Source organism: Vigna radiata, chromosome 3 (assembly GCF_000741045.1).
Source record: "Vigna radiata var. radiata cultivar VC1973A chromosome 3, Vradiata_ver6, whole genome shotgun sequence".
NCBI classification, from domain to species: Eukaryota; Viridiplantae; Streptophyta; class Magnoliopsida; order Fabales; family Fabaceae; genus Vigna; species Vigna radiata.
This window is the reverse complement of record NC_028353.1, coordinates 8,652,055-8,670,885: the sequence shown is the minus strand read 5'-3', so window position 1 is coordinate 8,670,885 and position 18,831 is coordinate 8,652,055. Positions and strand designations below refer to the sequence as shown.

General features: G+C 32.5%; 2 protein-coding genes across 2 annotated transcripts; one reads left to right on the top strand and one right to left on the bottom strand.

Moving 5' to 3' along the window:
• Nucleotides 1-5,403: 5,403 nt before the first annotated feature.
• LOC106757123 (transcription factor MYB61) lies at nucleotides 5,404-7,762 on the top strand. Its single transcript, XM_014639712.2, has 3 exons — nucleotides 5,404-6,030; nucleotides 6,177-6,306; nucleotides 6,482-7,762. The coding sequence occupies exons 1-3, from the start codon at nucleotides 5,898-5,900 to the stop codon at nucleotides 7,536-7,538; spliced, it is 1,320 nt and encodes a 439-aa protein (XP_014495198.1). The 5' UTR covers nucleotides 5,404-5,897; the 3' UTR covers nucleotides 7,539-7,762.
• Nucleotides 7,763-14,094: 6,332 nt separating this feature from the next.
• LOC106757094 (pectin acetylesterase 12) lies at nucleotides 14,095-18,575 on the bottom strand. Its single transcript, XM_014639682.2, has 12 exons — nucleotides 17,875-18,575; nucleotides 17,358-17,440; nucleotides 16,933-17,062; nucleotides 16,753-16,826; nucleotides 16,085-16,171; nucleotides 15,869-15,993; nucleotides 15,702-15,762; nucleotides 15,382-15,435; nucleotides 15,174-15,251; nucleotides 14,961-15,066; nucleotides 14,713-14,858; nucleotides 14,095-14,549 (listed from the first exon to the last, which is right to left on the bottom strand). The coding sequence occupies exons 1-12, from the start codon at nucleotides 18,077-18,079 to the stop codon at nucleotides 14,442-14,444; spliced, it is 1,257 nt and encodes a 418-aa protein (XP_014495168.1). The 5' UTR covers nucleotides 18,080-18,575; the 3' UTR covers nucleotides 14,095-14,441.
• Between the last annotated feature and the right edge of the window lie 256 nt (nucleotides 18,576-18,831).

Below are 18,831 nucleotides of genomic sequence, written 5' to 3'. Positions count from 1 at the left end.
TATGTATGTGAAGTAGAAGAGAAGGAGGAGTATATAAAAATGAAATGGTAGATTGGTACGTAGAGAGAGAGGGAAAAGTAAGAATGATCGAAATAGATATTGGTGTGTGTAATGTCTGGCACTAGTGAATTTGATTAGACCCTTGTAATAAAATTGTGTGGAGTATTCCCCAAGTTCCACACACAAGTTCTGATTGAGAAGACTCAAGTCCCACACCTAATGCCTATTAGAATCTCAAATAGTTCAAATGAAGGCATAAGCTCTCTCCCAAAATCACAAGCAATCATGTTAATGTAGCAATAAAGTTGACTATCATTTCCCACTACAAAGCAAAAGTGAAAAATGTAATTATGCAACAATGGGGTACAAAGGAACATTTCAACCAGACAAACCCTTTTCATAATTGATGGCCCTTCTCTTATCTTATTCTTTATTTCATACTTAATAAACTAATCCCTCTCATTACTCAACTTAACTTAATAATCATTATTAGTTGGATCTTAATCTTCCATAAATGGAAAGCAACGTCAACAATGAGACACTCATGTTTCTGTCATCATCATCATCATTATCATCATCGCTTCTTGCTTTGACAAGACTAAAGATAACTAAGTTGCTGTTAACTAAAACACATGAAGTTTTGCATGTGCCTGTGTTTCCAATCACGCTTAATGGGTTAATATCGTCTTCTTAGATTCAAACTTTTCTCAACATTACTAGTTTCAGTTATCCAACAAATCAAGGTGGAAACTCGCTGGCCACGATCATACTTTCTACTACTAATACTCATGCCAATTTCCTAATTACTTAACTAAGCAAAATATCTTCCTAAGGAACAACCTCAAACTCTTCTCAATAATAATAGTTTTGGTGGGAACTTTGACACAGACCAAATTCTGCAAACTAAGCTTAACTCCAGAGTGGTTACAACTATTTCTACAGTTTCATCTTCATTATTTTAATCAAATATCTCCCATTAACAAACTAGTTCAATTATACCTAGCAAAGATGGTTAAGTATAATGAAATTATGAATTCTAACAACTGCTCTTTCTTGTCAATTAGTTGTCTGCTGTGGGATTAGACGTGGAAATGCTGGTTTTTAGTATAATGCAGAGGCATCTTCAATTTTTCAAGAGCAAGTGGATTATGTCTCCTTCTATTTCAAATGCCCATTATGATCATCTAAAAGATCTCTTTATGAAATTTGCTTCTCAAACTTCCCATCAATATTATAACTCGGGCGTTTAACCATTTCAAATCACACATTTTTCTTTTCTTTGATGACATAGTTTTTAAATGATTAAAATCGTTTCTAGTAGTACTAATTGTTATTACAGCCTCCCACATGATAAGCCAGCCTTTGCAGAACTTCTAGAATTTTTTTTTATAGAATAATAATTTCCAAAACCAAATTATACTTCTGCTTTATGTAGTCAATAAAGAATCCCAAGGCCACAGAGACATTTTTCAATGAACCTGCTACAGTCATATTGAGGCACTGAACCAGCAGAATACAAATTGTTGAACCATTTGTTGCTACCAATTGTCTGCACTGCTTGTATTTTGGTTAGTGTTTGAAAATTCTGGCCATCAATTTCTACATACATACATTGAGCAGATTCACGTGTTTTTATTTCTTTAAAAATTGTTCATTATGCCTTCAAATTTTGCATCTGTGAAGTACTCTTAAGAAGTATTTTACCCTATGTGAGTAATTGCTTGGGCCTTGTTAATGTATTGGAGGAGTCGTAGTAAGGACAAGATTTTTGTTGTTGGTAATCAATGATTTGTGGACAAATTAGAAGAGACTTGAATAGAATTTTTCTTTTGTTTAAGGAAAGAGTGTCATACTTATGTCTTATAGTCCTTTATCTCTCATTTATGGCACTATGCATTGGACCTAAATAATAAGCTTAACTTTAGGTATGGCCTACCAAGATTAACATCACATATTCCCGAATTGACGATAATGCCATACAATTGCTTTCTTATGCAGAGCTCTTTGCTGCAGAATAACTAGGGGACCAGTAGCTGCAATTACTGAAAATTCCCATATATGTATATTCAACCATCACAAAGCAATCCCAGCAAAGCAAGTTGTGAGACAAATACACAGCAAAGTGTCCAAGTGATTTTGGATTAGATTTGTCTCAACTACTGTCTGCCTCTGATTATAAAAATGCATGGCTCAAGAGAATTTGACATACCTATTGGCTCTTACCTTTGTGTTGTCTGACTAGTAATGGCCAGTTAGTTTTCAAAAAACAAAATGAAAAAGTAAAACATATTCAAATTCCTCCAACAGTTCTTCCATACAAGCCTGTTTCTAACAAGAACTAAGGTGCCACCCTAGCTTCTATCCTGGAACCGAATATTTGCCCCCTATGGACTGGCTAAACTTTTATCATAACATAACAAAACAAGTTATCATTATTTAATGTTAAAACAAGACTGCTTCATCTGTCCCATAAACATAGACATTAATTTTGATTTCACGCAAGAAATGAAATAAATAAAAAAGGGTAGAAGAAGAATAGGACTAGAAAACATTGGTTCAATTATAAGGCTGACCAACTTCATTTTTGTCACTAATCAAATGAGCCAGTTGATTATTTTGCTGAGAATATCCGAAGGACAACGAAGCCGACATATATTATAGACGTGTTTAGACAGCAAGTGTAATGGAGTGTATAAACATTTTACAATGTTGTGAGTTTGACTTTTTGAAACAGCTCATATGGGAAAAATATAAGATAAGCCTAGAGGTACATGATGAGGTATGGTCGTGGACTATGGAGATTACAAGCATCTTTCCATGGAGGACTTATTTATAATTCAAATGCCCAATTGGATGGCTGAATTAGGACATGGCTTAGGCCGCGGAAGCTCACAACATGTCAGAACAAATAGACACGCAATCGCAGAAAGATATCAAAACTAATATTGCTAATATATAAACTTGTATTGTATCATTGAGAGGTGAAGGAAGATACCCTTACGGGTTTAGAACGTGTTTGTGAAAAAATGAAGCACTTCAAGACAAGACACAAATTTGGATTCTTGTGCGCCATGAATAACTTGCAGAGAATATTGTGCAATTTGTGCCATCTCAGAAGGACAAAGGAAAAGTTTAATTTATTATGCGTACAATGTCATGTAATACTTCTATTCCAAGATATCTAATGTAATTATTTTTTTCTTCCCACATAAAAGATAGAAGTAGGTCACCCTTTCAATATATCTTCAATATACATTACTTTAGACACATGCTGCGACCCTTATTGCTGTTAAGTTTTCCTGTTTTGAAATGATTGAAGCGAATGTCTATGACTTGATTAATTTACTACTCGATGGCCATGTCCTTTTTTTTTTCCCTCAACAACTATATCTGATAATTGAAGGCTAATTCTCTTAGTCGAAATTGTTAAAATAGACTTTTTTTTTTTTAATAATTAAGTGCATAAATTATGTTCAACTTTATTCATTACATACCATGGTTAGCACACAGTAACTAGTCCCTGATTTAACTAACTGGTTGTGGTATTATCATTTTTTCCTGCTAACTTTAGAATTCTCTAGCAGACAAACTCTGTAGAGTGAAAGGCTTAGTTTAGATAATAACCTTTCAGCAAGAACTCAATGACATAGTGAGGAATCCTCCAATCTCCATCGAAGACACGAATTACAATGCAATTTAAAATTGACTTTTTCTAGCAAAAGTCAGAATGCTGATGGGCTTTTTGGACCTGTGATCTCTCTGCTCCACTTTTTTGATTTGTCCCTATAGAGGGGGAAAGCTATCGTTAGCCAAACTTGTTGAACATCTTTTTGCAAACACAATTGTTTTTTAACTGAACCACAATTAACTTTTCTGAATGATTTTTTTTCTGTACACAAAGCTGAAACTATGAGACTTTACTCAATACAAATCAATTGTGCATTACTTAAACTTTCTAACTTTTTGGTCACTTTTTTTTTTTTTTGTCTCCCATTCTGTAATATTTTTGAAGTTGAACAATTCTAGATGTATGTTTCCTTAATTTTTATTAGGTTAAGGGAATATTTTCTTAGTGCAGTATGCATTCGTAGAGATGGAATATTGTTTGATGAGTTGCAGGCTGTAATGAGAATTTGACAGTAGATAGTGAGAGGTATAAATACTAACTAGATACGAGACAGAGATGCAGACATAGTAACACAGGAAATTTGATGAGTTTAGACGTAATGAAGGTGAAGTTTGGTGGTAAAGATAAATTAATGATGGAGGTTTATAAAAAATGCAGGGTTGGATAAGCGAATTAAAGGGACAGTTATATTATTGCGATTGTCGTACTTGTATAGAGTTGTTTGTCTGTATTATTAACTATGGTTATGGTACTCTACATAAAACAAGGACGGTTTTAGTATGTTTCCACAGAGACGCAGAATTTTGATAAAGATCGAAGGTTGAAATTGAAGAAATGGAGATTTAATGAAAAAGAGAGTTAATTATGAAAATGCAAAAATGATGAATCATTTGGATAGTTGGTTGAAGTCCAACAATTTCTATGAGAAGAAATGTGACCTTAACTAGCTGGTTTGTCAAAAGTAAAATTGTATTTGTACCCAAATGATGGAACTTTTCCAAAGGATAATGATTTTTGAAAAATGATCCCTAAAAGCTAAAAAGAAGAGAAGGTCAGTTTTGTACCAAAGAGTATCTGGCGGAAAAGTTGGACAAGAAAAGGAAAGGGCTATAGAGTTTTCAAAACTTGAAGTATTATCAGCAATAGGAGCAAGAGAAGCTAGAGAAGGTTCTGTTATCGTCAATTTAATGCAGTATGCTTTGTTTGCTTACCTTACCTCTCTCAGCCTTTACTTTTCCACGAGAATTTTGCCCTTCTTAATTCTACTGGTTTATTTGTACTTCATATTACTAATCTTGGACTTGCCTTTCCCTAGGCCATGCCACTCCTCCAAATTCCATTCAAGCTTCTTCCTTTCTTCTCTCTCACCCAAGTCATGTGGGAATGGAGAAATTTCGTCACACTCCACAACTTTCAAACTCACGAGATAACAACTATATGCTCTAAACCAGCATGGTACATATTACATAACATAACCACCAAGGTCGGTTAAAAGTGAAAACCGTCCTAGCTACCATTGTAGCAATTATACCCACCACAATTTCGCACATACCTATCTTTAGGACTACCTTCACTTCCTTACAACCAATTTAACTTTTCCCATATTTACACATTTCTCAACTGTTTTTTTCCCTTCACATCCTATTTTCTTTACGTATACCTCTTACATCACTCTTTTTTTTTTTTATTATTATTATTTAACCTATTCTGTCTCATCTTTCTTACAATATAAAAAATAATTATACAGTATTAATCAATTTCAAACTCAGTTGATGTTGTTGTAAGTAGTAGTTGATTGGGAGTGTAAAACTCTTGGCTGTAAAAGTGCAAAGACTATTTTCTGGTAACAAAAAACCTGAAAAGAAAAAGGGTGAGCAATGGCCATGGTGGTGGTGGGACATTCTCATAAATAAGTCAAAGCATATGATCCTCCCTGGTGGGATGTGATCCGTTGGATTTAAGAGAGGAGTTGCAGGAGGAGCGTTGGATGAGAGTGTGGGACCGAAACAATTATGTGGAATGTCTCGTGAAGAAAAAAGATGAAGCTAGTTCTGGAAGGTCAGATATATAAATTCAAAACGACAGTGTCCAATCACCCTTCTTATTATAAGGCTCCTTCTATATATTCGAATCTCTATGCAAGTTGCAAAATTCTTAAGCTCCAACGCTTCCCATTAATTCACATCAAAGCTCCTGTGTCCTTCTTAACCATCCACGTAGGTTCTGACACAAGACTTTTGCCGCTTTTAACAAACATTTCAAATCGCACATGGGGAGACACTCTTGCTGCTACAAACAGAAGCTTCGTAAAGGCCTCTGGTCTCCTGAGGAAGACGAGAAGCTTTTGAATTACATCACCAAACATGGCCATGGATGTTGGAGCTCCGTTCCTAAACTCGCTGGTACCACTACTGTGCTACACATAATAATCTTTCATCACTTTATCAGTATTGCAGCATCTGCACAACACAATAACTCTTTTAATTAATTTATTTATTACCCTTCCTTCTTTCTCTCTCTCAAACTTTCTTCTTCCTTTCTATGCCAGGCCTTCAGAGGTGTGGCAAGAGCTGCAGATTAAGGTGGATTAATTACCTTAGGCCAGATTTGAAGAGAGGGGCGTTCTCACAGCAGGAAGAGAACTCCATAATTGAACTTCATGCAGTCCTTGGCAACAGGTACTGTTATTGTGTTCCAAGTTGTTTCGTTTTTGGCTTTTCCTCATGTAGATTGTTGCCACTACAAGAATTCTTGGTGGAACAATTTCTGCAGCTTGTCGGTAATACATGTTTTTGTTTCGTGCTTTTTGTTTATGGGATTCTATGCGTTTTGAACTTTTGATGGGTGTACCAGGTGGTCGCAGATCGCTGCCCAGTTACCAGGAAGAACTGATAATGAGATAAAGAATCTATGGAATTCCTGTCTGAAGAAGAAGCTTAGGCAAAGAGGCATTGACCCAAACACACACCAACCCCTCTCTGAGGTTGAGAATGACAAGGACAAGCCTCTCACGGCTGACAGAAGCAACCAGAAAGCCTCCAATGAGGTGAGTGTTATTGAGCCACCAAAACAAAAGCCCATAACTTGTACTACTTCCATGCCAATGGATAGATATCCCCTTGAAGTTTCTGCTACCTCAAAGATCAGCGGTGGTGGCAACAACAGCAGCAGCACCCTAGACAGGTTTGGCACTTGTCATGACAACAACAGTTCCATGGCTAGTTCTGATATGATGGGAATGGGATACTTCCCTTTCCAGCACCTGAACTATGGACCAAACATGGGACTCACTGCTGCAAACCCCAACAACACCCCACTTTGTTTCATTCCTGGTTCCACATCTTCCCAAATGATGTCAGAGCTGAATTCCACCATGCTCCATTCTGTGTTCTCAACACATGTAAAGCCCACTGTCAGCCTCCAGTCTAATAACAACAACCCATCTTCCATATTTTCTGACGGGGTTCAGAACTGGGAAGGAAGTGCCTTCAGCAATAACAACAACAACAATGCAAGCAAAAGCAATGGGAGCAGTAGCTGCAGCATCCAATTACAAAGCAGCACTAACTTCCTTGATCATGGCAGCACAATAACATGGGGGCTGCAGGCAGAATCTGCCACCAAGACAGATAATAAAGATGCTAATTCTTCTCATGTGGTACCCTTGCAATCAGAAGCAGAAGACATCAAATGGTCCGAGTATCTGAACAACACCCCTTTTTACCTGGGAAGCACAGTGCAGCAGCATCAAACCACTCACTCTCTCTACAGTGACGAGGTGAAGCCAGAAACAGGCTTCATAGCAGACGAATCAAGTACCAGTTGGCACCACAGCCAGCACTTTCAACCCTCGGATATATATAGCAAAGATCTCCAGAGATTTTCAGTAGCCTTTGGACAATCCCTGTAGCCTGCAGGCAATGACTGTACTTAACACGTGGAAACCTCAACCAAAGAGTGGAGCAAGATGCCGACATTTCCAATGTGAAGTAGGTCAGAAATTTGTCGTGAGTTCTGACCGCAGGTGTGTGCTGTAAATTTTTCTTTTGATATTGTAAATGTGTCCGATTTATACCAAAAAAGAAACACCTCAGCAATCAGCATTATGTTACAGTATAACTAATATTTGTGATTGATTCAAGCTTCTTCTTCTTCATCCATCACTTTGTTCATTAAACACAGAATAAGGCTTGTTCCATACAGATCTCGATTCCTTATACAGTATTCATATGGATCTACATACAATTATTATTTATGATAAAAGTGATCTTGTTTTTTTGCTATATTGTGTAATAGTTACCATTAAGGTGATGGAGCGTGCGTGTGACACAATACAGTTTGAAATCTAGTATGATGATCTTTTGTGTGTCCGTGATTTGCTACTACACAGTCAGCTTTTCACTTGATCCTTTTCCAATTGAGAATCCAGTGAAGTTATTTTCTTTTGTGTCGTGGTACCGTTTTTTCTTTAATGGGTGTCTATCACTGTCTCATACAGATAAAAGAGTGTTTACACTTATTGGACAAACCTTAGCGAGTGAAGATAAGAAAATTATAGACTACTACTACTACCACTCTACGTCTTTCTAATCTACGCAATCCAAAACTGTTGACAGTTTTAATTCCCACTGTAGTCTCTGCAACCTACAAAAATCTAAATAACCCACACCCACTAATTCACTTTAATAAAGACTCATCCCAACTTCTTTAACGCCTTCTTTCTTTCTAATCTTGTCTTATTGTCTTTCTTTCCGATTATCATTTCCAGGGAAAGATCAAAAAATCAAAGTAAAATAAAATTACATAATTCTCCTTTTGTGTTTAATCAAATTTTACCATGGCTAATTTCAATAAACCAATTTTTAATTTAATATATTTTTATCAATATTTATTTTTTATATTTTAAATAATTACTAATTACAATTTATTTTCACTTACTTTTATGAATTCGGATAAAATTATAATATTCTATTTTACCAATTAAAATATTTTTTAATCTATCAATCTATTCAATATTTTATTTTCAATTTTTTAATTATAATATTATTATATTTATTCTTAAAAATAAAATAATAATTATCTAATTTTATTTAATAATATTTTCTTTAAATATCTCGTACCTCAGATTATTACACCATTTATTTCTCAAATTTAAATAATTTCCTATCATCATTATTTAAATTCATTTTCCAAAATCTATCTCCTAAACACAAATTTTATTATAAAGAAGCGGTGCAACTAAAAATTAAAACAACATAATGAAATAATGCTACACATTTTACTTACATTTCCATGTTCCATATAACTTTCTCAGTTTTCACCATGGTTTTAATTATATACATGTACTTTTTAAATTTTACATTTAACTATATGTTTATATTAATGTATTATAACCTAACTTAGGTCTTATATTGAAGGTTTTGATTAACATGGAGTTGAAATTAGGGATTGTGTTGAAATTTTGCATGAGATAAGAACAATGATAAAACATTCTTATTGAAATGTTTCATCATTATCTATTGTGAACCAAATTAATTAAACAAGATAGTTTGGTTGACCAGTGCTTTGCCAACTTTGACAAAATAAAAGAAAGGAAAATTTTATTATAATAAATATTATTTTAATTTAATGATTTTTAAAATGAAACACTACAATACTATATTAATAGAAATTTAATATCATGATTCAATTTTTATAAATATTATATAACTCTTAATTTAAAAATTAAATTCCATTCTTTCTTTCAAAGTTTTACCTCAATTTTTTTTATATAGCTTGAAATTAATGGAGAAAATTCAACCCCTTCTATCCAAGTTGTTTTTTTCTTTTTTTAATTTATGAATTGAAAATAATAATAAAAAAAGACACAACTCTCGTTGGATCCTGCTTGTATTGTATAACATTTTTTATGTCCCAAATAGATAAACACTTACTTTCTTTAAGTTTACTGTAAGAATATTGTTTACAAATTTTAGCTTTCAATTGTAAACTGTGTTTCTATTTTAATTACACTGAAATCAAAATCAAAAGCAAACTCTTTGGATTAGTTTAGAAGAAACACTATTTATCTTAATTCAATTTTTTTTTCTAAAATACTTTTCGTTATCAGAGGAGTAAATAAAAGAGTTATTGAAAAATATATTTATAATTTGGAGAGTGTTCGAGAAATAATATTATTAAAGAAAGTGAATTCCATCTATTAAGAGAATTGTCGTATACTTTGATACATTTTGCTTAATTTGTACTGAAGATAACTATTCATTGGAATAGTATTAATATTTAATAGAATTATATATTAAAGATTTGAAACTTAAAATCAGTTGATTATGAAAATATATTTATTGCATGATAGAAAAAGTACGAATTTGAAGTTGTGACGATAGAATTCTGCATGAATGGGTCCCACAACTCATGACACTGAAATAGGTTTCCTTGTTTTTTAGTCTGAGTGACATTGGAAATGACAGCCACACACAAAATTAATATTATTAATAACATCTTACGAGAATAAATAACTCTCAATCCTCACCGCGGAATTTCCGAACAAATTTAGCGCACGAGTTAATGCACCTTCTGTGTCATCCAACACGTTCACTATGGATTGGTTAGCAAATAATTCAGTTTAATTCATTTATTCACGAGTTAAAAAATAAATAAATTTGGTCTAACTTATTATAGATTAACGAGTTAAATAGATTTAGGATCATAACTTCAAAAAATTAGATAAATTAATAACCAAACTTATTATATGTAGATCAACTGAATTTTTAATGAATTAAGCTTAAAATTAATTTATATCAAAATTTAAGTTCTTTTTAAATTCAATTCAACTTGAATCAATGATAGACTGAGTTTAAACTCATTTCGATAACACTACATGTATGGTAATGTTGAATAAATACAACTTTTAAAACAAACAATCATCAAATAGTAAATTATAATTTTTTGATATTTAATTTAATTTGAAATTAAAATTTTAATATTTATAAATCTATGGATATATTTTAATTTTTTTCAATATGATATTCTTTTATTAAAATTTAATAATAAAATATATGAAATTGTAATATATCATAAAAACAATCATTGAAATTATTTATGTAATTTTTTAAATATTTAATATATTGATTTTATTTATTCGACGTTAAAATAAAAGTTCTATAAAAAAAGTCATCTATCATGAATCATAATAATTCATCTAAATTAATCCGAAAGTAAATCATAAGTTGATAATTAAATTATTAAATATAAAAACTAGAATATTAATAAAATTAAATTTAATTCGAATCCGATCCGTACTTAATAAATAATCTTTAATTTCACCTAATAAAAAATTAAATAAATTTAATTTCTTAAATTACACGTATAAACCCTTGGTAAGAACGTATATGGTTATTAAACAAACTCAAAGCTAGCAGATATTGATCATTATCAATACCATACTTTTCATAAAATGGTAAAACTATTTCCTTTAATCGGATATCATCTCAATTAATGAACAAGTCATTTAGTATATTTTGATTCTAAATACCTAATGTCACACGATGCCACTTTAATAGATATTGATTATGACTAAATACTTGAATCATTAATGGTTAACTAATAAAGAATCTATTAAACTTATAATTGTTTTTAGTTATATGTATAATTATGACAACTGATTTAAGCCCTTATTTAATGTCATTTACTAAATGAAGAAACGCGTTTATTAATTAGTAACCAATAAATAAATTATTATTAATTAACAACTAGAGTTTAAACTTTGTACGAAGATAATCTTACATCATAAAATAGAGATTTATCTCAAATGACCACACTACACTTTGTGTTTTTGTGGTACAATAGAAAGTTTCATAAAATTGCTTTCAACACCTTATTTCCTTCCTAGTTTTTGTGATGCATAATCTACTTTCATCATATTGAATTGAATTAAATTATTTTAAATTATTCTTTCGATTCTAGAATCAAGTTACCATCGATACTTTTCACAATTTGCTTTCAATTTTTTTCTGTGAACACTGACAGTCTGGCTTCCAGTTCCCTTTTGAATGGATATCGTCCGGTCGAGTACTTGTCAAAGATTCTCTGATGTTCAAGTCAGTACACTATTTACTCAGTAAATCAAGAGCAGTAATAAATGTGCAGTAAATGTGAATCACCTACCTCATACTTTTGATCTCTATTTATAGTTTTTACCATGGACTTATGATTAGTGGAATCTTAATCACGACCCAATAATGTCCAATAATCCTAATCATGTCTTACCTTAATCTTGTCCTAATCCGAGAGTTGTGATCGAACTTCGGTATCATTTTTAATACACGTTTCATACCGTCCGGTTCTTCCAATACAATTATAATAAACTATTATAGTAATATAACTTTTAAAAATTAAACTATTAAATACCAGTACTTAAATTTAAGAAGAAAATAACTTATTGTTGAAAAAACACATTTTCAAATAGGATATAATTTTAGTAATAACTTACAAAACTAATCTAATTTTTTTGTAAGATTAAAGTAAACTCAATTTTTTATATCTAAAATCACTCATGAACGTATGCAATTTGATTCAACTATTTCATATTGTAATTTACGTGATCCACGTAGATTATTATATATTTCAATTTAGGCTTCTTACATCATTCAATGAGAGAGGTAGCATAAGGGTGATGCAGAAAGAGGAATATTTTAAAAGATTGAATATTTATTATTGATAGATAAGGACAAATTCTGGAGTCATAGTTACAAATATTAAAGCCACCCCCCTTCACATTCTTAAATTTAATTATTTGAAAAATAGTCCTTATATTGTCCATGTGCACGCACAAATTCAATAACTAGTCTTAGTCTTTAAATATTCTCTGGCTTCTTCGTTGTTTAATTTATGGACATTTCTGATTCCATGTTTAGAATCTTGAACCATGTGAAACAAATTATTGCCTTTATTTTCTATGACCCTACAATCATCACTGTCCAGGAACACAACAAAAATCTCGGATAATGGCAAACCAATCCCATGTTTGATCTTCCACATAATATACTAATTTATATTGTTGCTAAACAAACCTCACAAAGTTGCTTCCAAACACACGATTCTAATAAAAAAAAATATAATAAAATAATTTTTAATTACAAGCAAGGGTGAAAATATATCTGTATCATGTTTCATAAACAAAAGTTTTAATTTTTAATTATTGTCTTCGAGACTATCTACATTTAAAAGAAAAGTAACCAATAGACAATTTGTTGATTATGACAAAGATGAATAAAATGATTTGGATAATGATTGAACTAATAAGGACGGTGATGATTATTAAATAACCTTGTCGGAAGATTTGATCCCGGAGAAGGTTAATTTATATCAGTTTTTAAGCAATGGTAACAATCTAAGGCCCATGTTTAACGTATTGCACTATGAATAGGAACCAGTGTTAATGTCGGATTCTAATTAAAAATTAGCGGCTTTAAACCCACGTTTTAAACAGAATATTCTCTATAAAATCTTGAGCATGACCAACTTTATATTGCATATCATAAAAAAAAATCATATGCAAGGTCATCCAGGTAAGTTTGATACGGTGGGTTGAATCCTTCTCAATGAAAATCAAATTCTTGAAATGGTTAGCTACAAATTGATTAATTTTAAGTACAATCGAGTCTATTACTGAAATAATACAGAATAGCAAATCATAATGAAATGAAAGAAAAAGTATTAATGAATAATTTCAAAAGTCAAAACTATAAAATCATACAACATTGATATTATTATACTGGTTCTTGTTGAATCAAGTTTTATGTGTTCGATATTCCAACAAAAGATACTTGAATTTTAAAATATGAACTTAATCAATAATTTGAACCAAATCAAATTTAGTTAGAGTTAATCAGATCAAGTAATGTGAGACTCATCCACCCCTTCATATGTATATCATCTCCATGACTTCTACGCAGTACATGGCTAAGTGTAGTTAAAGCATTGAATGTTTTTTTTTTTTGTCCAAACAGTTTGGAATCTTGTGAGTTGTTCGAATTTAGTAAGTGATTGGGTTGGGCAACTGCAACATAAGCAACTTTGGGCCATACCCAGCCCAATAACGTGTAGTGCGCCCAAACTCAGCTCTTGTGGGCTATTTTAAGTGATTCTATCATTCCGGAATTTGGTTTCCGCAACACATTAAAATAAATCCGATTTTTCTTTTATTTTTTCTGTAGATAATCACTCCATTTCTATTACGGATATAATTTTCCGGAAACTTTTAATTGGGTGCACCAAGAAATTTGATAAGGTGTAAGAAGTCCTTGCCATTCTTCAATTTAAGATAATGTTTCGAGTGATTCATTCTCACGTATAATTGTTTCGTTTTTTACTTTATTTTTTAGCAAGGGCAGGGGGACTAATAATTTAAATTCAGATAAATTCATCCTTCTTTTTTTTCTAATTTCTTCTATAGCAATAGTATGGCGTAAAGTACTTAAATGAGTGCTACCTTTTGTAATGAAGTTTTGTCACATACACAATCATGAACCAAATTCCTAAGACAGTTAAAAACACAGAAATCTGCAGCTAAGTGTGCCAAACTTTGTTGGTACACGTTCTTTTTCATTGTAAGCTAGAAGGGAACTAAACTATAACATTTGGTTATTGCTGCAACTTGGCATTCCCAACATGGTAATGGTCGATAGATTTGTTTTCCCAACTTGGCATTCTCAGTTTTTTTTTTTATTTGTTTTCCATAATTTAATTGAATGACATAATCCTCCACTTATGAGAAGTAGCGCAGAAATGAATGAGACGATGGATGAAGTTTGGCTCATCTGAAAATCAGATGATGGCACGTATTATCACAAGGGTATGGACAATCAATAACCTTAACACCTGCTCGATCGAAATACCAATCTCCAACAGCCAGAGCAATAGCCTGCACAAGCACATTGATCAATATCTAGAACATAATTTAACTATATATTATATTATATTAATAGAAATAGCCAGCAATCACTATTATGTAGCCGCATATTTAAAAACCATCTATAACTTCCTATGTTGTTTGACATTGCATTAGTCCAAAGTGTCAGACTGACCTTGTTCCTAATAACAGGAGAATTGTCAGCAAACCATGTATCCTGTCTCTCAGTTTGGCAGTGAGAAAAACATGAGTTAATAAACAAGCCATTCTGGTTTGCTCTTGCGAAGTCTTTAATAACATTCAGCATGTGATTCCTGAATCCTGCACCAAAGAGATAATGAAATATCTCAATCAGTTTAATAATTTATTAAAGGCCTCCCTCCACTTATAGTAATTGCTATTTCTCTACAGCATCTTTATTACCTTGCAGATATTGGATTTGCGGTGCAGTACATTTAGCATGATTTAATCTACAATCACGCCAATAGCCATGCGGATCTGCAGATGGAGGAGCTAAACTGGACTGGATCTGATGATAAGCAGGGATAGGTATTTATCAAGTCTAATTTGTCAATGGCTAATATAATGATCTAGAATTTATGATTTATTACCAGTTGATAAAATGACACAATTTACCTGCCATGAATCATAAGCAGCATTAAGAATGAATAGCGGGGTCTTAACACTGGCAATCAAGTTTTGAGGAAAGAAGCACTGAAAATGGAGTAGAAAACAAGTCAGTGAAAGTTCAATTAAGAGCAAGAAACAATGATGCATCCCTTTTCTGCATATTAGTTTAAACGAAACTGATATTCCTAAATTTTTGGTACAAGGCAATGAATACCGAGATGGGATCAAGGTGATTAGTACAAATTTGAGGCAGATTCTTCTGCGCTCCCTGCAATGATTAAACAAATATTTATCAGCATCCCTTGAAGTTTATACCCATGTAAATGACCAAGTTTTCAAACCATACAAACTGTTTCAACTAAAATTGGTTTCAGAATACAGTTTAACTGCTCATAGTATGATTTCATACTATATTCAACGCTAGCTTTTGGTTTTGTAGGTGTTGTTGAAACACATACTATAAGTCAAATTTTCAAGACAACCATGAAATAATTGAATATGGAAGTAGTTTCTTAATAAATCGTACTATCTTACCTGCAATCCTACAACACCACTGTATAAGTTCCTGAGTGTACGGCCGCCAGATACGTCAATCCTATAATTCCAAGGGAACAACAATTGGACACTAAATTAAGAACGAAAATTGTATGATGATGGTGGAAATTGCAGTGAAAGCATGAAGTAGACAGCTTGCCACATACGCATCAAGAAACAACCCAGCATCGCTTAGACATTTGACTCTGGTGGTCATTGGAAAGAGACCACGAAATTCATCACAATGAATAATAGTAGCTAACCCACCCGCGGAGCATCCCGAAAGAAGAGCCTGAAGCAAAATTAAATGCACATTACATGAAAAGAAATATTACTGACATAGTATTATACATATATCCATGTTTAATAGTTTCTTCTATAACCTGATCGGCAAAACGCATTCCCTTTGACATCAAATCCTCCATGGCAGCTGTCCAAATACGTTGTCCTCTGAATTGCAGTTCAGCAGTCTATTTTGACAAACAATTTATGAAAGTAAATACAGTTTGAATATTCTTCAATTAATTGATCATCAAGTGAATTCGAGAATAGGAAAAAACAAACACTTAAGCAGATTGGAACGAAAATCACTATGTTGTCTCTTGGTACAATAAATTCATAAGAAGGTGGATGTATTTTGTCTTCATTTCAACCTGTTTTGTATTTTCATTTTTCCCACTTTACACCTAGTTAACCAAACAAGCCCATATAATATAGAATCTGTATGTTGCAAAACTAGTCCTCTTGTGAGTTTAAACCTTTTCCTTTGTACTTCATGTTCGATTTACTTTTGTTTGACTAACTGTGAAAAGAGTCTCGCACTAGCATTAAACCATATGGTACCAAGAGTTTAAAAATTGTTAAAATTTTCCACTGCAAATTTATTAAAATGCAAATTGACAGTAACTTTCTCAAATTGCACTCATTAAAGTGAACAGTTCAGAATGCTATTCCACATATTATACTAAACTTTTAAGGTAACAGCTTCTGTTATTTCATCTTCTTGTAACCAAAATATTAATTTTAGGAACATCAGAATATCAAACTCTACCTCATCTTCACTGTCCCCAGCAAATGAGGCACCATCACAATAACGAAGCTTTACTCTATTCCAGTTGAAAAAATCTACGAACATGAGGAACAATAACATAAACAGAACGGCTGATGCATATAACAAGGAAAAGAAAATAGAAGAATTTGATCATCTCAGATTTTTCAACTGAAAAGAAACCTGGATTTTCTTCAGCCTTATTACTCAATATTCCAGTAAAATATATCTCTTTTTCCATGAAATCTGATGATCCACGCCGAGTTTTCTTGCGATAAACACATGTTCTGATATTATTACACCATCCACCACCCTGCCACACAATTCACTTCAACATCACTCTAAACCGTTACAGCCTATCAAGCTGAGAAGTAAGTTGATCAGTACATAATGCTTAAAAAAGAATCTCAATGACATTTAGAGATCCAAAAACATTTTTGTTTCTATGCATGTCATGTACCAAAAACCAGATACCATCAACTCATTCACTACAATTTACAAATGCTTTCCAAGTGTGAAAAAGAAATGCATATCAACCTTTTGCAAGGCATGTTTTACGAGGTAAAAACTACCACAGAAAAATAAAATGAATAAAAACAAAACAATACCTCTAAATTAATAAGCCAGCTATTTGCTCCTGATCCATATCCCCGGTGCAAATGATAACCGGGTAATGTTCCATCCAAGCAAACTGCCAAATCCAAAGAAAGGAATTACATTTAGCCAAATTAAAGCCAAAGAATTCTTAATTATGGTAAAAAACGGCTGTTCAATGCCAAATATTCCATAAATATATTGCAGTTCCTGCATGTGGAAACATTCATATTTTACTTGGTTAAAATTAATTGAGACACGCTAGGCTAATTAATGCTGCGGAGAGACAGCTGCAAGGACTTAGTACTTAAAAAGTTCAGAATCAAAAACTTGTAAGAAAAAAATTTAAAAAATGAAAGAGAAAACAGAACAATATCAATCAGACAAAGTACATTCCAAGTAACAACATAATATTAAAAATTGAGAGGTGGCAACAACAGTTATACTTCATACTACTGAGTCATAGGCTAATTCATTTGCTTATAAAATGAAAAATAAATAAAATAACAAAGGTTGGAACTGGATGATTACCTGCTCCTTTAGCAGCAGCATTTTGCACAAGGGTGAGTCCTACCAGCAGAAGATTACTCCCGGCGTAGGATAAGGAAGCTTCATGAGCCTCTAATAAAGACAACTCTGTTTCATTGAATTGATGTTCATAATAACCTTCGAACCCATCAACCCAGCTGCTGAAAACTAGTGCTATAGCAATGGCAGTCCAGAAAACTCTCGCCATGGGCAAACAACACTTGGTGAGTTGGCAAAAACACTGTGCTTTGTTAGGCTAATGAAGCAAACAATAATGCACACCCAAATCAGACATTACCAACAGATGAAAAGCCATTTTTATTGAAAAATGTTTTCTCTACTCTAAAATTTCGGAGCTAATCAAGGAAGAGTTACTAAGGTGGTAATAACTAACGAGAAAGATAAAGAAAATGAAGGAAGGAAGAAGAGGAATCAGATTTATACACACAACACTACGTTTGGAATCGTATAAAGTTCACGCTTGCTAAATAAACATCTTGCGAACACCGTTTCTGTCACGGACTCTCTTTCCACTTTTTCTTTTTTCTACATTAATTTTGATGCTCTGCTCGATCAAAAGTTTATACTGGTACCAAATCAAAATTAGAACTTTCGTTTAATCTTTACTCAATTTAGTTGAATTCGTGTAAATTCAAACTAAGAATTGTGTTTCAAAAAAGGATTCCCAATTATTATAATCACATTAAGATGTTTGTACAAAAGAGGAAATGTCAAAAGTAAATTATGGATTTGGTTTTAATGTTGTTATGTGTAATAAAGAAAAGTGCAGTCTGGTTTTAATGAGAACACGAGACACCGCTATAAGCGGTAGTTATGTCAAGTATTGAGTAGTTCTTCTTTTCTTTTTTTGTCTTGTGACCACTTTTATTGTTTTATACTATTTTTTTAACTAAGATTTTTTTTCTATTTTTCATTTGTCCTTGATGTTATGGCCATGAG